The sequence below is a fragment of the Polypterus senegalus genome, chromosome 17, assembly GCF_016835505.1.
Source record: "Polypterus senegalus isolate Bchr_013 chromosome 17, ASM1683550v1, whole genome shotgun sequence".
NCBI classification, from domain to species: Eukaryota; Metazoa; Chordata; class Cladistia; order Polypteriformes; family Polypteridae; genus Polypterus; species Polypterus senegalus.
In genome coordinates this window covers 51,795,466-51,817,954 of record NC_053170.1, presented here as the reverse complement: position 1 = coordinate 51,817,954, position 22,489 = coordinate 51,795,466, and the positions used below count along the sequence as shown (strand labels likewise).

Sequence of the window (22,489 nt, the reverse complement as noted above, 5' to 3'; positions counted from 1 at the left end):
AATGTTATCCGCGGAAGATGTACTACATTACCTTTCTTGGATACGTCCTTCTTTTTCCAGTAATTTGTGTGGTGGAAGACCAGATGTTGTTAACGGTTGTAGATATTCTTCGGGATATTGTAAGTTGTTGTTTTCATCTTCCGCACGATCACCACCAACTGTTTCAGCATAGTCTATTGATATGCATTTAACCAATTGTCATTTTTGGCATTAATTCATTTGACTTCCTCATTTCTCGGTGCTGGAGGACTGTGCTCCTGTTTGAAAATGTTAGAGTGGAAGGCATGACTTGAAACAAATCTCAAGACAAAAGTCTTGTCTTGCGGGACTTGAAAAAATCTCTCTTCCAAAAAGTCTTGTTGCGTTGAAGAACTTTTTTGTTATGTAATAGAGAGATACTATTCATGTATATCATTTATAATTTCTTGGGTTGTTGTAAGAGAGTAGGTTTAGGGGAAAGAGCCTGATAACTATTATAGGTGTGGAAGGCAAGTTTTGGTGGCTTCTGCTGTCTTATGTGTGCACCTTCTGGCTTTTATTTGTCAACTGTGTGACCGGCAGCATACAAAACAGTTCATGTCTTTTTCACTATCCCTGTCAGGAGTTTCACGAAGAACAATGGTGTATTTCAGTCACCTGTGTTTAAGCAGAACACTGTGAGTTGACTTTAAACAGATATTTCAAATAATTAAATATAAAACACTATTTTGTCTTATTGCTAATATGAAATTGTGACACATTTAAAAATCAGTACAGATTCATAGTTAGGTCAAGCTGCTGCATACATTCAGAAAAAAAAAAAGATTAAGGGACAGATGGACCATCTGCTACTCAGCCTTACAAAATCTAGGCTGACCATTTTTTTGCGAGTAGCATCTGCTGGCTAGACCCCTCCTGCAAACAGTCCTCTGGGGGTAGCAAATTTACCTTCCACTGTGTTGTTTCTGGAAATTATTTAAGGCATACGTTAATTGAATAGCAGATAAACAAAATCAATGAAAAGAGCATGCAAGCTATTAATTGTTGTATTGCATCAGCAGTAGTAAGATCGCAAATGTTCTGGTTGCTGGAATATACTTTTATTTTTTTACCCACAAGTGACCAAAAATCTCATCTGTCTCAGATGCATTTCTTTTGCCTGCAAATATGCACACCCTGTACACCCATAAGCCATATTGAAAGCACTACAAGAAACCTCTTAAACCAACAAGACATTTATTTTGGCGAGGGAGACTTAATAACAAAGACACTTATGTACACAAAGAAGCATCTGACAAGAATGCAAACCTGTTTAAATTGGCGTAGTCAGTGAGATTTTTTTGTGTGTGGCTTGTTGGCATAGCTGTTCACAGGAATGATGAAAGTCCATCACGATTAAAACTCTGTACATGTTAACAAAAGTCCAATTGTGTAATATTTAATGTAAAAAAAGATAAATAAATAAACATTGCAAATTGTCCAACATCTTATATAAGTGGCATACCTATAAAAAAAACTACTGTGGCAAATGGGTACTGAAGACACTTTTTATTCTTTCTTCTTTCCATAGTCAGCATTCCTCTTCCATCAATTAATAAGAAGTGCTTTAACTCATCATAGGTTTTACTTCCTTCTGCTCAGACTCATCCTCGCTGTCTTCCACTTCCTGGATGATGAGGTCTGTTCCAGAGTCTTCTGCCAGGTCGTCATCATCTGTCACAGGCCACCCTTTGTCTTCATCGAAATACTGAGCTGCACTCTGACTGGCTGTGTTAGGAAGGTCGAGTACCATATTGTCGCAGCCTGCTTCCATTAAACATTCGTGACAGAGCCGGTATCGGCGAGTTCCCTCGCATACCACTCGGCCACTGAGCTCTGTGACCTGCCGCTTACACTTCCGACAGATAAGTTTTCGAGCTTGGTGGATCTGCAGGATAAGATTGGAAATTTGGAATTAAGGCACAATGTTAGAAGAATAATTAACAGGACTATTTCTCTTGCTGAAAGAGATTGCCATATTTAAATTAGCCTATGGCATTAGAATTTTTAATTACCAGGCATTAAAAAACTAACTAACTCATAAACTTGGATCATAGTTCTGAAACCAGCAGAGATGGACTTGTCTTAGTTTGTCATAAATGTTTTAATCGCATCAGTATATGCCAGTGCCAAATGAGGAAAGAGTCATGTTGTCAAACTGGACATAACATCACATTAAAGAAGAACAACTTACAGTCTGAAAATGACTCCTCAGGTGCTCAAGCCTTGTGAACCTTTTACCGCAAGCTTCACAGGGGTACGGTCGTTCACCCGTGTGGCAACGTAGGTGTCTCTTGAGATCTGCCTTACGCTTGACTGTATGAGTGCAAAAGGGGCACTTGAAACGCATTGTTGGACAGTCGTCTGGAAACAGAGCAAGACAAAAAAGATAGTGAAACAACATCTCACAACTTTCATCACAGTAAAAGAAAGATTATCAGACAACTTTTAGCGGATGTAACACAGACATACTCCACCAGAGAATATCCTAAAATGTTTTTCAGAATCAGAGTTCATTTTATTGGCCAGAAGAATTAATATTTGCTAGGAATTTGTCTTGGTAGCACTAGGCAACACAAAAGGATATAAAGCAATAAAATCATAAAATATGAAGAGAAAAAGGCCAAGGTGTGCAGGTATAATATAAACTCAAACATAGTATAACTGCACGTAGAAAAAAACTGCTTAAGTGACATGTTGTTTCAGGTTTTGCTGCATAAAGGTGTTTGCCACAAGGACGTCTTTGGAATATGCAGTGATGGAGGCCTGGGTGAGTTGGATCAGCAATGATCTTTGTGTCATGTTTTTTACCTGGGACTCATATAATAATAAAATAATACAGTACATTTTATTGATTTGTAAGAGCCTTTCTAAGCACTCAAGGACACCGAACAATAAATAATAATAATAATAATAATAATATATATATATTAATAGATATAATAATAGATATAGGACTGGAATGGGCGGTAAGTTACAGCCTATGATCTTTTCACAGGTTCTGATGATGCGGTGCAGATTAGCCTTAGCGTGAGCAGAAGTAACACCAAACCAGAAGTTTCCCACAGTCACACTAAAGATTTTATTTTACTTTTATTTCCAGTGATAACAAAAACTAAAGCATGTTTCATTTTAATTTGACATCATTTTCTTGCAGGTGGCACAGTGGTTAGTGCTGATACCTCACACCTTCCAGGACAATGAGCTTGACTCTTGTGCCAAGCAACCAGAAGGTTCTACTCAAGTCCACCTGTGCTTCCTAACGTATCTGAGTGTGTAAGAGTGTTCTGTAAGTAGTAATAATAATAATAATACTACATTTTATTTATATAGTGCCTTTCCCATGCTCAAGGCGCTTTACAGACTTTAAGAAAGAACGGCAGGGTATACAGTTTACAGCATTGTACTAAATCATCCATCCATCCATTATCCAACCTGCCATATCCTAACTACAGGGTCGCGGGGGTCTGCTGGAGCCAATCCCAGCCAACAAAGGGTGCAAGACAAACCCCGGGCAGGGCGCAGGGGGCACGCACACACACACACACACACACTAAACCAGATAAATAAATAAAGAAGAGTAAGATAGTAAATTCAGAGAAAAACCTAACAGACAACATAATTGATGGTCTAGCACACACATACAGGTTACATGAGCATCTTGACAAAAAGGGTAAACGAAGAGAAGGGTAATAAAGTCAAGTAGAGCTAAAAGCCTTCCTGAACAGATGAGTTTTGAGTTGTTTTTTAAAAGAATTCATGGAGTCAGCTGACCTGATTAATTTCGGTAGGTCATTCCAGAGTCTGGGCGCTATACAGCTGAAGGCCTTGTCACCCATGGAGTGCAGATTAGTGTGGGGCACAACAAGATTACCAGAATCGGAGGACCTTAGTGGGGTGGCAGGCACATAGCGATGGAAAATGTCACTGATGTAGTTTGGCGCGAGGTTATTTAAGGTTTTGTAGGTTATTAGTAGGATTTTATATTCGATTCTGTAAGACACATGGAGCCAGTGAAGACAGAGCAGGATGGGTGTAATGTGCTCACTGCTGCAGGTTCGAGTGAGGACTCTTGCAGCCGAGTTTTGAATAAGCTGAAGCTGTGATATAAGATTAGAAGGGGCACCTGCCAATAGCGACTTACAATAATCAATGTGGGATGTGATAAAAGTATGGACAAGTTTCTCAGCATTAGAAAAGGAGAGGAAGGAGCGAACACGGGATATGTTACAGAGGTGAAAGTAAGAAAGTTTCTTAATGTTATTTATGTAGGCGGAATAAGAAAGAGAGGAATCAAAAATGACACCAAGATTCTTTGCAGTAGAGGCAGGTCTGATGAGATCACCGCCAAGATGGACTGGGAAGGAGCTCATTTTATTAAGTTGCACTTTAGTCCCAATTTGCAGGAGTTCAGTTTTGTTGCAGTTTAATTTTAAAGAGTTCTGCCCCCTCCAGGTTTTAATTTCACTGAGGCAGGTTATGAGCTGAGAAAGCCATATGATGTGTGCCATATGATGGACTGTCATCCATCCAGGGTTAGTTTCGACCTTGCAGCTAAAACTGCTAACATGGGCTTTGCCGTACATTTCCAGAGACAATGAGTTTGATTCTCATGCCAGGCAATGCCTGTTTTGCATGAGAACTTTACACTCATGTCCACATGTGTCTCCAAACAATAGCCAGTATGAGAGTGGGTGTGTTCTATGGACTAGCATCCCATCCATGGCCGATTCCTACCTTGTAGCCAAAACTGCAAAGTTATATAGTCTGTGGTTCCATCTGATTGCAAAGTGGATAGAGAAAAAGAATAGATGGCATAAGAAAATCTTGATTCCATAGAATTTTTTTGTGCTTTTAATTTTTTTAAATAAAACCAACAAAATTCAACAGAAGGCTGCCATGAGAATCTGCCAACTATTATCATGTCTTAAAATGAACATAGCAACTTTCAGAATGGACAGTTCATCAGATAGTTTAGCTCTGTACACCGTTATTAGGTTTTTCTATAAATAAACTTAAAATTATGGTAATATGTACCTTTGTTAAAGAGTCCCACAACTCCTACAATAGTGGGCAGTGTAGCATACAACTCATCAGCCTTTTCTGCTTTAGGCCGAGAGGGAGTGCCCTTCATCTCTGGAGTGCCAGAGGATCCTGACCAATTCATCTTTTTTCCTCCTCCCAAAACACCATCAGAGGATGGACTATACTGGAAAGAATTTGGGGACTCTGCCTCTGCATCACCAGCTGATGCTGCAGAGTGCCGTCGCAGTCTGGAATCCGGGTCCACAGGTGGTCTCCCTGGCCGGGGGTTGCCTGTCTTAAAATCCAAAACCTCTGTAGGTGATGGAACTAGAGAATGTGAGTTCTCCTGCTTTAATTCTTTGCTACCGCCAGACTGCTGATAATCCTGCTGTGTGCCACTGCTACTGCCACTGTTATAAGCACGCCAGGATGAGGACAAATGGCCGCTTGTGGACGAGTTAGTGTTCTTAAGCACAGAACTGACATTGTCGCTGGTATACAGCAGTGATTCACTGCCAGCTTGTAACCCATTTTCTGACAGGCTGAGGTAACGGTCCTCATCATCCTTGGCACTGATATCCAGTGAAGACTTGATGAATGTCTTGCAGTAGCCAATGACATCGGTCATCTGTAGATAGCTGGCTGCTGACATAACCTCAATGACGTTGTGGCTTGTGAGATCCAGATGGCCAGAATATACAAAGTCCAGAATGACAGTGAAGGTCTCTGGGGAAAAGACCTCAAACGATGCACTCACTACCTTGCCGCAATCCTGCGCCCCATGGGAAAGCAGCATGCGGAAATAGCCGCTGCTGGCAAATAGTACATTGCGGTGTGCTTTAAAAAGCTTTCCCTCCACCATCACACTGCAGTCGCAGAACAGCTCTTGCCGCCGTTGTTCATCCAGCTGCTGCAGCAGCCTGCTCTGGTGACAAGAGGAGATCTCTGTTGTCTTGGAAACGCTACCCCCTGGGATCCGCTGCCTCCTAAGGGTAAAGGCAAAGGGGAAAAGGTTACGGTCAGAGAAAGAGAGAGCGAAACAGACCAAATCGTATTCACGGTCCTAGAAACAAAACGCATAGACTTGAGGGTGAAGGCAGGACCCGAATTCAGCGCTCAACGTGATAAAACGTGGTCACATTCAATGCTCGTGATAAGCTAGTTGTCATTATGGTAATATCACATGGAATCGGGAAGGTTAGAAATAGGTTATGACTAATTACAATTCGGGACATGCTTTTAAAAATGTATATACTACAGAAACAACACAGACTCCACCGCTGCTTTTAAAGAACATTTTGCATCGCGCTATAGCTGGCCATCGATCGCTCTTTGCAGTCTCTTAAAAAATCGGGCAGCTGCAAAGGATCTCTTTGATTGGCTGCGTCGGTTGTCACTCAGGAGGTGTACAATAAATGGATTTGGCTAGAAACACCCGGCGCGCAGTAATCAGCACCCGGGCGCCTGGGGACAATGCTTTCTGTTTGAATATATATAGATATATATTTGAAGCATGTAGTCCTTGCATTTTCCTATAAGGTTAGTGTGCGGCCAAGGTACTGCAAATATTGCATCGTTACTTTGCGCACAAATACACTCATTATATATATATATATATATATATATATATATATATATATATATATATATATATATATATATATTTATATTCTCTACAAATTCCTCCTCTTTTTAAACATTAATCTGTCCTATTGCTGTACCGGGGGTGGGCGGAGGAAAAACATACGTCTCGAACAACAGCCCGCCACGGAGGAAAACGGAATGACCACGCCAGAAGACCTTACATAAAGCTCGGCACGGTTCAGTCGCCCGATCGCGCAGCCCCCGTCGGCGATGCTCCAAGGTGCCATCGAAGGACTCGGTCGGTGACATTCTATACGTGCAACGTGCAAATATTCTGCCGTAGGATCCCTGTGGGTACTTAATGGAAAGACGCCCACTTGTGTACCAACATCGAAGTAATCAACGCAGCGAGAAGAGGAAGAAGCGAATCAATCGGCCCACGCTGCTCCCTACACCCGTCTCGCCCGTTGCAATGAAGGCTACAAAGAGCTGCCGCTGCAGCCGACAAGGCAGCGGAATGTTCGCGGCGCAGGCAGCTTCCTGCTCAGGCACAAATGATACGCAGGACCCGCTGACGCCCTACACCCCTCACCACCCTTCTTCAGAGTGCTGCCGATCGCGATACCCATGAAACCGCTAATCGATACTCACACAAGCCCTTGATCACCGGGTGTCTGCGAGGACGTCTTTGGTCGCATTTCTGCTAAGATGTCCATCGATTCTCCCTTGATAGCGAGGGGCAGCTTAAACAGTTCCTGCTCAGCCCTAAAAGACCGAAACCCGGTTGTTGGACAAAGGGAGGCTCTGCTGACGTGGGTGTTAGTTAGGAGCGCCCGGGGGAAGGAGAGCCATTTAAAGGGCCAGCGCACCCTCTTACCCGTCCAGTACACTACAGCGGGAGATGGGGGGGAAATAGAGGACACTGTGAGGGCACAAAAAAGAATATAGTATTAAGTTAATATTTTTCAACATAATAGCACACATTGATTAATGTCTCATTCTTTGCCTTCCACGGGCTTTATTCTGTAAAGTGCCTTTCACGTTGAGATGTAATGTCGAAATGTCTGGGGAAAAGGCCAGAGATATTCCATGAATGAACGGGTAAGATAATATCTAGTAACTCAAATTGGTTTGGGATGCACAAACCCCACTGCACCACATGTAAACAGGATCGGGCTGAAGAAAGTCGGCATCCATATCGTAGAAGAGTTATTGTATGTGGACCCCCACCAGTGCCTCTTCGTGTGGACACCCTGTCACCCAACCCCCTTCTCCCCCTCACGGGCTGCTCTTCGTAGGTTATGTGTTACTTTGTAACGGACAGCAACCAGAAAGGCAACTGTTACTAGGCGAGTCGCCAATATCAAAGAGAACGGAGTTGCTCAATGTAAAAGAAAACTGAAAAAGCAAAAACATTGTAGAAAATGACTGCAAATCTGTTTTTTCCTATATGTAATTTAAAATATTTATTGGCAACAGTGAGCAGTCATACAATTCTGTACATCATAATCACACAAACGCGCGCGCACACACATATACATACACTGTTTATAGCGACACTTGATCACATGTATGGTCACTATTTGATGATCAGTATGCATTATTTAGGAATATCAGTGCATACTGATCATCAAATAGTGGCTCTCCAACAAGTTTTGGTTAAGCTATTCGTTTTCTTTTTTGGAGCGAATGGGCAAATAATACGGTTTTGGTTTTATTTTTTTCTGCTCTTGCATAATAAGGAATAATGATACTGGCATACTGCCTGGTCGATAGGAGTGCATCAGTGTCTCCTGATTTGATACAGAGTTTTAGCTCTAAAAAACAATCTTTGTGATGACATGTACTCATGTATTATGTCACGTTTTCTTCTTTCATCTAAAACAGGCTTATTTTTAATAAAAAATTTGCAATATTTTAGAAGTCTGTGTTACTTCTCTTTAGAGTTCAATATTTCAGAGTTTTGAACTCCAAGTTACTCACATGACTTCTGGTCTACTTCTGCGATTTCGTGAATAATTTCGTGAATGACAACTATCAAAACATTTCACATAAAAAGGGGTTAAAGAAATAAGAGTATTGTCTGCTAAATTTGTGATTCTGAGAACACAAAATCTGAAAAAAAAAAAGGTATTTTTTCGTGTAACCTCACACAGCATTTAAAAGAGTTAACAATCCGCAGGTTTACCGGTTGAGCTACTAAAACTAGAGCTAGTGTTCCAAGCAGAGAGTGACAAGTGAACATGAAGACCGAGAAGGAGACAGGGAGAGAGCTTTATCTCAGCTACATAGTAAACAATGGCAAGAGCAGCCAGGCAAACAAGAAGATGCACTGAAAATACAGAAATTGTAAAGATTTATTCCATACATTCACTGTTTAACTTCACTTATGTCAAAGTCTACCATAATCATAATGTACAAAATATAAAACATACACCAAAAAGTAATGATACATCACCACATACCATATTGATCTTTACACCATATATTGTATTAAATATGCTGATGTTTTGAAATAAAGGATATTTTGTTTTCAATTAATGTTGAAATGGGCATTTTGCTATTAAAGACGTTTACTAAATTTCAGTCATTGAAAGTAACTTTGGTTAAAATTATTTTGTCATCTTCAGTGCCATATTAAGATTGTTATTTGTATCTATGATTAAAAATAATGCTAAAAGAGGAATGTCTGGGGTTAAATGAATTGGAAAAAAATTCACATCACAACTGCAAAGGTCTAGTTGACACAGCAAGTTTAAGGCCTCCATTATTCATCTTCCTAGTGCAAGGCTGTTCAAAAGCCTAGCAGGTAAAATGCGCCTTCATTTCCACATGATTTCTGCAATGACACAGGTGCTGCATACATAGAAAACAAATTATTATGCAAATATTTGCTAGGTCAGTTGCTAGCAAGCGTCTGCCTTAGACATTCCTAAATCGTTTCAGAGATGACATTAAACCATGTTCTGGGGTATTAAATTTACTTGTGTTTTTATTCAAAATTCAGATTTTATTTCAGTAACCATAGATAAACAGGAATACATTTTAACATTTGCCATGAAAAGTAGCAACTGAAAGAGCAAACACTCTTGCACCTTTGCAGCAAGGGTGTTAGAATAAATGGATAAAGGGCCATCAATATTTCAGTGATCTACCTTGCATTTCCTGGGAAGGACTGAATGAGGTTTGACTGTATTCTGCAATGTGCAGCAGCAAAGCTGCCATACTGAAATGGGAGGCTTGAACGTCAATGACTGCTACCTTACAAGACAGCATCAATCTAACAACTGTAACTCAGGATATACAACTATAAGCAAACATAAAAAAACATTTTATCCAGTCTACATAAGCATCTTTCACATTGTTTACCTGTCATGCAGCTCTAAGGACATTTCTGCATATAAATATAATAAAATATAACTTGTTTTTAAGTGAATGTCTGATAATCATTTTCTGCAGTATACAGTATAAAATACTTCTTTTTTGAGCTAAGAGACATACTGTGATGAGCTTAACCAAACAAGTGAAACAAGCTATAGGTCATAGCTTTTCATTGGGTACAACATTATTATAATTAGTACAAAGCAAATAGATATATGTTCAAAGTAATATACATCAAATAATTAAAGCAGAAGACTATGTCTTGCATTGCACAGTCCCATAAATATGATTATTAAAAATTATTGACAAGATGATGAATGGGCGATTGGGGAAGGGGGGTTAATGATGGGTCAAAATAATGAAATAGGAAATCTGACTAAATAGAAAGCTAGAGACCTAACATATTAAAATAAACCTTGCAAAAACTATTATCCAACAAATCCACATTTAGGGAAATGCAACAATAACTTGTCACTCAGTATATTATTTGGGAATGGTCTTTAACCTGGTTTACAGCAAACAGGTTAAAAAGCAGAATGGTTAAGAACCACTGCACAAGTGAGATATGCTAATCCACATTGGTGCAGTCTAAAATATATATATATATATATATATATATATATATATATATATATATAATTATCACTGCAACGCTATGGTTATGTCACTGAATATAATAACATAATGTTTTAGTGCTGTATCAGAAAAAACATACAACAAACGTACATCTTTCATAAATGACTAACTGGACACACAATTTTATGCAGTCTTCACATTTCTTGTGCTTCCTCTGATTATTTCCTATGAAGTCAACTTATTTGCACCTCGATCATCTAATATCTGTGTACAATATTGAGCAGAAATATACATGGTTAATGAGCCCCTCTTGTATAAGATATGACAGTCTGTTTATAATGTTGCAACATCTTGTAACCAAAACGTATTTATGCATGATGTATTCTAAAATGAAAAGAGAGCCGAAACATGTTATTTTGTAAAAGTTGTGTTCCAAAAATGTTTTGTACCCTGAAAAAAATGCAATATATTACTCATTATTGTATATGGCAGAAGAAAATCATTTGGGGAAGGGGAACTATCACCAAAACCCAATATAAATAAATTTTTTGCAAACTTGAACTGTTTTCGTTCCTCTGGGGGTAAAATTGCCTGTGTATTAAAAAGAGATAAAATTACATAATAATACATCTTTACAAAATAAATCAATAAATATACTTGGAATCCTAGTTTTTAAAGTTTAATAACACTTAGTTATTATGCCACTATTTATGTTTTATATGCACATTTAGATTATCTTATCTTATACCTTTTTTGTTTTTTAAGAAAATAGTGTATGTTGCCACAGTTTTTGTATTATTTCTATGGAAATCAGTTTTATCCAAAAACAGCAATCATTACATTAGCTTCAAAATTAATTTTTAAAATGGAAAAAGAAACATTTTTGTTGTGGAGATTTGTTCAAAAGGCTTATCAAATGGAACATCTTAAACTATCTTCTAAAACATCTAGTGTTGACATCTGAAAGCAACTATATCCAGAAGGAATCCAATTATTGCAGCAAATATTTACATACTTTTTCCCTCCAAATTTTAAAACAAGTTGTTACAGAACAAAATAGTCGAACATTTTAGATCACTAATACTGTATGTTTATACATTTTGCGGAGTATAGAATAAAGTGTTAATACAATTTCATTTACTTTTATTTCAGCAACATTGTTAAAATGATTCCAAAGCAGAAAAGTAGAAAATGTAGTGAAAATTCTCATTTAATCTGCATATAGCCAAGCTTCCTTGGCTAAATTCTAGAATGGCCTAGCCCAAACAGTTCAGAGAACTTAGCAGCAAAAGGACTGTCTGATTCTTTGCTGGGCTTAATCTATGTGACTAGGATAAATAAATAGTTACACAGTGGACAAGCAAACTGAACCGGGGTCCTCCTTCAGAGCTAATCCTGCACTACAGCTTAGTAACTGTTATTCTGGCTAAACTGAGTCTCACAAAATTGTTCATTGCCAGATTTCCCCAAATGTTTCAGATACTGTACTGCCTTGGTCCTCCAGAGACTATCAATGGTACATTTATCACTAAGATAATAATTTGCCTGTGCTTAAACTAAATTGGGAACTCCACAAGGACAAAAAGGTGGTATTTTTGTAGTGGGTCTAGTGTAGGATATCACAGAGCTCTTGAATGACTCCGGCCCACACAACCCTGGATTGTATTTAGCAGGTAGAGGAATGCTATATTGAAAGTGTAGGTTGACAAAGTTTGTCAGATTAAGATTTACTTACTGGCAGTAGCTGCTGGTAAGAGATAACATAAATAAATAATCATAGGATTAAAATTTTAGACCAGGAAAAAGAGGACTTAAATAAACAGAAGTAACAGTGTGGAGGTAAATTTTAAACAGGAGAAAATAACATTACCAAAATTGGTATACTGCATGTACAGCATTTAACCATGATTTTTTTTGTTATTCAATAAATAACCAAGAGACAAATAACATGAAAACCAATTGCATTTAGCTTCATTAAACAGCATGAATAAGGTGAATAAAATCAAATTTACAAATTTCGTTAACAATACATTGACTGAGTAGTTGGTTATTCCAAAGAACTGGCATTATGAATAATTACCACTTTACTATTTGCATTTTATAAAGCCAATCATCAAATTAAAAAAATACTGTTAAATGTGGACATGCATTTATAATTTGGTTTATAGGCCTTATTAATCAGGGAGGATCTCCTGCATTGTTGCAAAAAAGCCTTAAGATACCACACAACATCATTTCTGGATAGTTTGAGTTAATTTCTCTTAACTGATTGATCCCACGCTCTCCATCAGAATGTGTTGCTACATTAACCCATCATTTTCTGACAGCTGTCTGTGAAGCTCATGCTTGTCATCTATTTCTTCTCCGCCACCAGGTTCTGCTTCTTCCGATTCCTCAATGTAGATGGGCCAGTCGCTATCTCCATCACTACGCTCTGCTCCTTCAGACTGGCTGAGATTGATGGGTGTGGAGTCTTCATGAGTGGTGGTAACACAGGTGCATCCATCACAAAGGCCAAACCGCTTTAACCCATGAGATACTACACCTGAAAAGGTTCGCCGACAACCTTTACATACAATAGGCCAATTAGAACGATGTACCTGGGAGGAGAAAAAAAAGTGACAAATTAAACAACATCAATAAATGCTTATATTTACCTGGAGATGTCCCTGTAGGTAATCTAGTTTAACAGTTTTCAACAAGACTATAACATTATTTAATTACTGTATACTAAAAATATAACATTTAAAAGGACTCTGACCCAGGGTTAGTAATAATATAGAGTCCTTTCTCTGGGGCATTTGCAGTTGCTCTCTGAAGTACATTCAGTTTTCCTAGAGTGTTCAATGGCATGTGTACAGACTTTGTAGCGTGTGTTTGTATAAATCCAAAGTGGATTCTGCAAAACTGTGAAATGAAATAATCAGATATAGAAAGCATATGGATGGATTTAACATTCACAAAGAATCATATGAAAAAGTAAATACAGTCTCCTTCAATCCTTTGATTTTACATATCAGAGCATAATTATCAATCATCTAGACCAATTACCAAATCTCAAAATCAGATAAAATTTATCTGCAGGTGACAAACTATGCATCACAGATTTTACTTTGTTATTACTTATTCAAAGCAAGTACACCCTTACTCCACCTGAATCAGTGAAGAAAGTAAATGAGTGGGCTTGATTAGTGGCACCAAGTACTACTGTACCACTTCTTTGTAAAAGAAGAATCTTTGACAGGTTGCTCTGGAATCAACCAAACCAAAAACAAAAGACACCCGTCATGATCTCAGAGAACCAACTGCTTCTGTTCATCAGTGTCTGGAAAGAGTTAAAAGGCCATTTTCAAAAAAATGAAACAACTATATACAATGCAAAACATTCAAGACTGCTGCCAAGCTTTTTCAGGAGCAGTCATCCCATCAAATTCTAAGAAACATTACAATGAATTTTGTCAGGGATCATATAAAGAACCCATAAGCTAAATCTTGGAATTAAACCAGCAAGTAAATGTTAAAATTAGGACATTATCATTAGAAAATGAAAAAAAAAAAAATCAAAAACAAACAAAGTATAGCTCTCATTGATGGGTAGCAAGAAAGAACATGGCAACAAAGCTTTGGTGTGCAGACGCCCCAAGACTTCTGGAACAAAATCTTTCAAAAGAGGATCTATTGGGATGTTAGCAAACACCCCTTTTTTGTGGAAACCAAACAATGAATCATAACACATTCCTAATAACTATCATCAAAGACAGTTTTGGAGAGGTGACAACCTAGAGCTGTTTTTCAACCTTGGGTTCTCAATGTCTTGTAATAATTGAGTGTAGTACGAACTTCTCTTCATGCTATTGTATTCTTGTGGAAAATGTGAAGCAATCTGTCTGACAGCTAGAGCTTAACCAAGCTGACATAAATCATGTTGAAATACCACAGTGGCACCTCTAAACTTTTGTGCGTACTTGAATGCTCTCAAATATTATTGAACTAAAACTGAATGAAGCAGTGTTGAAAGAAGGAATGGGCCAAAATTTGTTGCATACAATGTTAGTCAGGAAAGCATATGAAGAAGTTACTGCTACTAAAGATGGTTCTATTGGTCATTAGTATGTACTTCCTTAAAAAACAAAAAAGAGGTTCTACATGATTTATTTCTTTGTTGAATAAATAAAAAAATCTGTTATATGTCATTTGCCTCTTAAAGTTAGCTATTTAACACATGGTGAGGAATGGATAATTGTTATTTCAGGATATGTAAAACCATAGAACTGAGAGATGGTGTACTTACTTTTTAATTTGATATACGACCAATGTGTTTGAATGATCTATTAAATGGGAGCACAGCCTTGCCATTATTAAGAACTGATCAAGATACCCTTTCTTGAGCTGTAATTGTTCTCAGTAACCACTAATAAAGGCAAATGCATCCCCTAGAAAAGTCAGACCTATAATATGAGCTTACTACAAGGCTTAGTTTATGTTGCAGTAATGCATTTACTATGCAAAATGTACTTATTTTTATTACTTTTCAAAACACCTTGTGTGCTACACTTGAAAACATCAGATTGAACACTAAATTGAATTTTTTCTAAGTTTATAATAGAAAACACATGAAAAATGAAGTAAGTAGATATTCAGTGTATATGTAGAGCATACAATTAATAGATGACACCCCTGAAGTACCTTAGAATATTCTGAAGTTTCTGCTTTTTCAAACCATTACAAATTTAATACAATTTAAAAACTATACAAGAATTTTAATTGTGACAATACTGTGTAAAAGTAGCTCACTTACACTAAGAGAATGGCTTCGTAGATGTTCTTGTCTAGTAAATCTTTTGCCACATGTCTCACAAGGATAAGGCCGCTCTCCAGTATGGCATCGGATATGTCTCTTTAGGATGCCCTTTTGCTTTGCTGTGTATGGACAAAAGGGGCACTTATGAAGCTTCACTGGTACTACCAGACTGTCTCCTGTGTAAAATAGTGTTAAAAGATAGGCAGATTAATATGATGGAAAAGATATCCATGCATTATAATAAAAAGAATGCAACAAAATAGTTACAAAAGAATTGGTCAGGGTTACAAAAGAGTAAGCATAATATAGCTTAAGACAGTTCTCCCATTTTATGTCAGAACATAGAGCTGCATGAAGAACTCATTTCATGGGCCCTTTGCTTTCTAAATACCTTTCTTTTAACAACACAATATAGGCTGATTACTGGACCTACACATCCACTTGCACTGCCAGCTTACTGAACTGTTTCCATTCAGAGAAAAAAAAATACATATATGTGCATGCAGTCCTGCCAAATGAAAAATGCTCAGCTTGGCCAGATGTCTTAGTAGGAGAGGGTACCCATCTGCAGCACAGTGAGTCATAGCTTCATTGTTTTTGTTTTCCATATTACACAGGAGAAAGGCTCAGTATCAGTAGGTAGACTAGTTTTATCCATTTTAGCCTAATTAGAAAATATAAAATTTCTTCATTCTACCTAAAACGTAACACCATACTTTATCAACAGCAAAACAGTGAACAGATCACATCCAAAGACACTGTCGGGTCTTCTCAGAATAAAAATGCTGCAATTGTAATGCTGTTTAAATTTTGAAAATATTTTGGTTTACAGACAATTGTGTGGAAAGGTTTTTTACAATGAATTGGCGATCAGAATTCCATGTACACTGGTATTACATCAAGAAACTGAATTTGCAGCTCATCCAGTGTTGACTCACCAGTGTCTTCTCCATACCAGTCACTGTGAATTTCCATGATGGAAGGTGTTGGGAGCCCACCAATTTCCTCTGTGCCTCCTCTAACCCCTCCCAGACTATGAGCAAAGTGCTGCACAAGTTCTTCCCTTCTTGGGTTTGACCCACCTCTTAACAATACCTCCAGGAACTGCTTCATATGATAGTTATCATATGGGAGAGATGCATCGGAGCCAGGAGGCTGTAAAGAAGGGTGAGGTCTGTCATCATCAGTGGGAGTGACGTGAAATAAAGCTGTTGCCTTGTCCTCCATGGATTCTTCGCCCTCTTCATCTGGATCAAACTCGGTTTTAGGGTTAGCAAGGCCAAGGACAGGAGAAGAGGAAGAATTGACTTTCTCAGTTTGTGATGAAGTCATGTTTTTTAATGCAAGATCAACAGGATGAAATCCAGGAAACTCTCCCCTGGAGCTCTCACTTTCAGAGTCTCGGCTATGGGGCTGCTGGCCTGACAATGTGGACAGAGCTGGAGGGACTGATGAATTGTCATCTGGGCAACAGGTGGCACTGCTGTTGCTGTCTGTGATGGAGCCAGCTGTACCACTGTCTGCCAAACCCTCTCTTTCTCTCTCCCTTTCTCTCACTCTTTCCCTCTCTTTTTCCCTTTGCCGATTGCATATCTCCAATGAAGATCTGATGTAGCTTTTACAGAAGTTGACCACATCAGTCATTTGCAGGTAGCTGGCAGCTGACATTATTTCAATTACATTGTCACTGCTCAGATCCAACTTGCCAGAGTACAAAAAATCTAAGATGTGTGAGAATGCGTCGGAAGTGACAATGTCCAGTGAAGCTGTGCTATGGCGGTGCCCATGTCCAGTATCCTGGAGGTAGTGCACAAGCAAGGCACGGAAATAGCCACTGCTGGCAAAAAGCACGTTGCGGTGTGCTTTGAACAGCCTTCCCTCCACAATGATGCTGCAGTCGCAGAAAAAATCCCGTTTTCGCTGTTCATTCAACTCACAAAGCAGCTTTGCCTGGTATGATGGAACCTCCATCTTCATTGAGAGAGAAGGGCTATGATAGAACATAAAAAGACATTGATCAGTTTAATGAAAAATAACAACAAACTGTCATTTAGCTTAACAAGCCTCTAAAACACTTTGCAACATGTACATAATAAACTTAATTTTCAAAGTATCTACTAAACCAACTGTAGAATTTTACTTCATGGAAATGCCACATAGTTTGTAAAAAAACAGCTTATTTACCAATCAATCTCTTAATAATTTTAGAGAAATTACTTTATTAGATCAAATGCAAATTATAACATTGATATGTAATGAAACATGGAAATAACTCTCAAAGGACAAAACTATTTTATTTTAAAAAACATACTTAAGTATAACATCCCAAGAAGTCTGCCTAGTTAATAACAAGTACTAAGTGAAATTATATTAAATATGGGGAAAAATGGGAAATTATATTTAAGATATAAAAGAGGTATATTTCTTCCATTAAAGTGAAATTATACTTAAGGAGTAAAAGACGTCTTTTTCCATTAAATACTGCCCAATACTCTCCAGCTTAACTAACTTAACTGAATCAGAATTAAACGACTACATAAACATTGATGACAATAAAACTTAACTCACTGTTTGGACATTCCGGTTCTTTAAAAAACAGGTTACACTGAAGTGAAACAATGAATCTCCAGGTGTGGGCACGATCAATAAGAGGACTCCCACGAACGGATACAACCAGAAGTAAATGCCATTAGCAAAAGAGCCTTCTGTCCGCTCAATGAATAGGCAAGTATTTTTATCATCAAGAGAAAAGGTGTTCAGATCCGGGAGCACTTGACAGGTCCAGCTACTGATAGACAAGGCTTCAATACCACTGACAGGTCAGCCCAAAAGCTATTAAGGCAGCTCGTTTCCCAATCGAATAAACATATTTTGAAATTACGAAATAAAAAAAATCGATACGAATTTTTCAGGAACACGAAGTCGATGGTATCGTTCAGTTTTCTGAGGGCAGTTTTAAATGTGAAAAAACAACAATGAGTGTCTCACCTCCGTTTTGAGGACCGCCTTCTTCTGTCTCCCCCTTCACAGCATCACGTTTCGGAGAACGACGGATTCATTTGTCCAATTAAAATGACCTTAACCTGATTGGCGACCTATCACAAAACGTATAGGCCAGATGGGCGGGCATAGGAAGCCAGCATATTAGGTTGCGAAACGGTGTTGTTGGCATGCGCATTCGAGTGGGCGTTGCGGCTTCTGGTAACTGTAGTTCGAAAGTATCTTGTCGCCTTGATGGAAGAGGGAGCGGTGGGTAGAGATGGAATGTAAACCTTCAGAATGGAGGTTGGATATAGAATGATATAGTTTGAATATAACTGTTGGTAAGTCAAGTCAATATGCTAATATCAACCGCCTTATAAACTGGAGTGTATGTATTTCCTTCCTTCAAAAGCACCTCCCACCTATTCAGCGCCCTTAATTCTTTTAACCTTTTGGGTACACGAGAGCTTAAGTTATATTTGTTAACTGACACAAAACTAGCACCCTGACCATTCGCATATTGAATGTTTAACATCAAGAAGACAATCTGAAAGAGTTAACAAAAATCTAAAATTTGTCGGTCCACAAACACTGACAGATTAACACAATTCCCGGGTACCACCAACATGATGGTAATGGAATCGTTACGAAAGTGATTAATTATATTTATGATAGTTAAATTACGATAATAACCAATATTTTCTGTTTATCTATTTATGTTTTCAGATTTTACATTTATTAAAATTTTTTTTTTTTAAAATAACAATTTTTTTAAACCGATTTAGTACAATTTATTCTTCTATAACACTTATCATTGACAACATGGTCAAATGCACAGATTTACAAATATAAAAAGTCTGAATTAGCTTAAATTGCCATAATTTTGAGTGGATGAAATGAAATGATTTACTTTATGAGGTAGAAGTATATAATAAATAAGAATAGTTGCATCAGATTTGAAATATTAAAATGTTTGCTTCAATTGAAATGTTTAAAGTCTAACTGTTCTTGATTATACTAGAAATTTGTAATTTTTCACTCTCAAACAGAGATCCACAGAGGTTTACACTCTTAGTAAAAGATCAAAAATAATGTTGTATATGTGATCACTGACCTTGAAATAGGCTCAAACAGTACCCCATTTGCTTATGTTTGAAATGTGTCATTTTTAACCTTCTGGGAGTAGCTATTAAAAGGATAAACCCACCAGTAAAGAATCACATATAATATTTGAGATCAATAACCTCAGAATAGCATCAAACAACACTCCACGTGTCTATTTGACCAATCTCCATTTTTTCAAATTTTTGTAAAAAGGAAGAACTTTGACCCCTCATATCCCATTATGACAGAGGTTTCCATCTCTGATCAAGAAAGGCCACATTGGCTACAGGTTTTCATTCTGACCATTTTCTTAATCAGTGACCAGTTTTTGCTAATTACTATAACTGATTTACTATTTAAGACTCAGACCTTTTAAATCTAAGTTGAGCAGTGCAATATTTGGTTTAATTAAGTACTCAGAAAGAAAACTGGCAATAAAGTGAAAAACTGAAAATTACTCCATTTTGGCTTCAAGTCATCAGGATGATATCATTAGAAAGGAAAAAAAAATATTTAAGAATGACCTGACATTTCAGAGTTAAACATTAACAAGTCATGATATTAAATAAGATTTGTTACTTCAAAGGATTGTTTTCTAATTAAGCAACAAGGCTGGAAAAAAAACCCATAGCCACTGTGGCCCTCCAGGACCAATGCTGATCATGTTTGTATTATGGGGTGAACCCTGGTTGATGTGGCATGCACAATTTCAAGTCCATTTGATCATTTTTGCCGAAGACACCAATCTGGTGAATTTTTATCACTAGGCTGCACAAAACATGGTCCACAAATGGCCTAAAAATGAACGTGTTTTGGGTCTAGAGGGTGAAAAATAAGACAGAACCCCCAAAAGCTCAACATCTTGCATAACTAGATAGTAGGATACATTGAATGGTATATCATACGTGGGAGTTTTCTTGAACCTGCAAGTCAGGAGGTGCCACAAAAAAATGAAATGATTTCAAAATATTTATAAATCATTGTTATAAACACGATATTACATAAGTAAAGTACATAAATATGCAATATTTATTTATTTGGTTAAAAGCACACAATTTAATATTCTAGACAACATAATTGAGAATGTCAAGTTGTCAACAGAGGTGACAAAAACTAAAACAGCATCCCTCTTGGATGATCTTCAATCTCTTACAACAGGCATACCACAGTTTTAGTGACTCCTCCCTCAGGGCATTCTAAAATGTCTTTGGCATGTGTACATCAACACCACACCTGTATGAAGTGAAATAAAATAAAAGGTCTGATGCTGTGCTGGTAATCTTCTGATTTGTAAAGCTCCTGTTAGTCACTCTCATGCTTCATTCTTTGTACAGAAATAGGAACATGACAAAGTAGCATCAGTAACAGCACAATAGTGAAAGAGAAGTAGAAAAATGGGTCAGCAGGTAACACTTCAAAATGATAGGTAGGCTTGTATATCTAAACAATAAAACTTACAGACTTATTTGTGGTGCGAATGCTTATATACATTTAAAAATGTAGTTTGTAATTAATAAAATTAGTATGATACTTGGGTATTGCCATGGATAGTGCTGCTATCTCATGGATCTAGTTGACTCCCAGCATGCATATTTCATGGGTGTGCCAGTGGCATGTTGTAGCAGACTGTGTGAGTTTTCCTTCTTGTATTCTGGGTTTCCCTCCACTTCACCAAAGGGTTTAGTGTCTCAGTTGAGGAGTTTGCTCTGTGGAATCCTTTTACTTGACCGAAAAAAACAGTTTTCACGTGTGTTTATGTTTTATATAGGAAGATGTATTCAGTACCTACAGATCCTATATAAAAACAACAGGCTTAAGCTATTCTTTTTAGTGTTATAATGTATTTTTCTGACATGGTGTCATAAAATCCTGTAAAACAGTACTTCAGTTATGTCCTTTAAGGCTTAATAGGCAGTACGTTCTCTGTAGTGCTGCTGATTTTGTAGCGTTGTTTCCATTTTTCAGTTTCAGTTTTGCAGTGCAAAGTCAGTTTAGGGTGAGACCCAACACTGTCTGCAAAAACAGACAAATGGAAATGTTGCTCTTGTATTTTTTGTCTTTGATACGAGTACAAAACATTAGGCGTTAAAAGAGAGATCAGAAATTTGAAAACACAACTGGAAAATATTGTTAATAAAGTACAGTATATATGAACCATAATAATTAGTTAAGGCAAAGGAGAAGAAGAGTCTTAGGAATGTCTTCTTTTTATTTTCTGCACATATTTATCCTAGAGTGACAGGGAGCTGGAGCCTATCATGGCAACATTTGGTACAAGGTGAGAATCAGCTCTGGATGCGATGCCTGTCTATCTCACACTAATGCACACTCCTCTGATAACTCATAAATAGCTTATTGATCTAGTATACATATCTGTGGGATGAAATTGGAGTGTCTAGAAAAAATATGCATGTATATAGGGAAAACTGTGGGCTATCAAATTATGAGACACCATAATAAGAACAGCATAGGGAAAATTAAATATATTGATGCCTGAGAAACAGTCAATAACATGCTAGGTAAGTGTGAATATTTGCGTCATATGAAACACGTGAGAAATTATGGAAAGTCAAGTTCTGCAAAGATTACAAACAAAAAGACAAATACATTGATGGAACTTAATTTAACTAATTCTGGAGTCCTTAAAAGAGCTATGCTATATTTTGGAAGTCAGTATAATCTGCAGATACTGTTGAGTACTAGAGCCTAGTTAGTGTGTAATTAATATGTAAAATAAGGCATTTTGTTGTCTCAGGTAATTATAGGTCACTTAGCTTGCATTATATCACAGCTAAATTAAAAGAAGCAAGAAGTACACAATAGGAGATCCACTAGCAGAAGGGCACATTATATTATGTGTCTAAAGAGTGAGTACATTTAAATAAAAACAAGTGGATTTTTTTTTTTTTGGAAATTATTTATGCTATTAAGGACTCCTGCAGGGAACAGTGCTATAGTCCTTTCTCTTTTTAGGTGATGTACATAAATGGTTTAAATAAAAAATGTAATGTAAATGTG

The 22,489-nt window shown here is 37.5% G+C and overlaps 2 protein-coding genes across 5 annotated transcripts; both read right to left on the bottom strand.

Moving 5' to 3' along the window:
* Nucleotides 1–1,198: 1,198 nt before the first annotated feature.
* zbtb8a (zinc finger and BTB domain containing 8A) lies at nt 1,199–7,885 on the bottom strand. Of its 2 annotated transcripts, none has more exons than XM_039739223.1 (4): nt 7,279–7,885; nt 5,056–6,029; nt 2,213–2,382; nt 1,199–1,906 (listed from the first exon to the last, which is right to left on the bottom strand). In XM_039739223.1, exons 1-4 carry the CDS (start codon nt 7,341–7,343, stop codon nt 1,586–1,588), a joined length of 1,530 nt encoding a protein of 509 aa, XP_039595157.1. In that variant the 5' UTR covers nt 7,344–7,885; the 3' UTR covers nt 1,199–1,585. The 2 variants fall into 2 exon arrangements, with proteins under 2 accessions (XP_039595157.1, XP_039595159.1); XM_039739225.1 differs by lacking the exon at nt 7,279–7,885 and adding an exon at nt 6,849–7,240.
* A 1,081-nt stretch (nt 7,886–8,966) lies between these two features.
* Nucleotides 8,967–18,457, bottom strand: zbtb8b (zinc finger and BTB domain containing 8B). Of its 3 annotated transcripts, none has more exons than XM_039739221.1 (4): nt 18,374–18,457; nt 16,324–17,375; nt 15,383–15,561; nt 8,967–13,184 (listed from the first exon to the last, which is right to left on the bottom strand). In XM_039739221.1, the coding sequence occupies exons 2-4, from the start codon at nt 17,360–17,362 to the stop codon at nt 12,885–12,887; spliced, it is 1,518 nt and encodes a 505-aa protein (XP_039595155.1). In that variant the 5' UTR covers nt 17,363–17,375; nt 18,374–18,457; the 3' UTR covers nt 8,967–12,884. The 3 variants fall into 3 exon arrangements, with proteins under 3 accessions (XP_039595155.1, XP_039595154.1, XP_039595156.1); XM_039739220.1 differs by lacking the exon at nt 18,374–18,457 and adding an exon at nt 17,954–18,367; XM_039739222.1 differs by lacking the exon at nt 18,374–18,457 and adding an exon at nt 17,954–18,367 and having other exon boundaries at nt 16,468–17,375.
* Between the last annotated feature and the right edge of the window lie 4,032 nt (nt 18,458–22,489).

What these genes read in the sequence shown, in the direction of transcription:
- zbtb8a (XM_039739223.1), bottom strand. Translation starts at nt 7,343, where the DNA reads ATGGACATCTTAGCAGAAATGCGACCAAAGACGTCCTCGCAGACACCC. An exon ending in CCCGGTGATCAAGGGCTTGT is followed by an intron (nt 6,030 to 7,278) that starts GTGAGTATCGAT and finishes CTTTACCCTTAG; the next exon opens with GAGGCAGCGGATCCCAGGGG. An exon ending in TGAGGAGTCATTTTCAGACT is followed by an intron (nt 1,907 to 2,212) that starts GTAAGTTGTTCT and finishes CTTATCCTGCAG; the next exon opens with ATCCACCAAGCTCGAAAACT.
- zbtb8b (XM_039739220.1), bottom strand. An exon ending in CTGGTATGGAGAAGACACTG is followed by an intron (nt 15,562 to 16,323) that starts GTGAGTCAACAC and finishes TATTTTACACAG; the next exon opens with GAGACAGTCTGGTAGTACCA. An exon ending in TACGAAGCCATTCTCTTAGT is followed by an intron (nt 13,185 to 15,382) that starts GTAAGTGAGCTA and finishes TTCTCCTCCCAG; the next exon opens with GTACATCGTTCTAATTGGCC.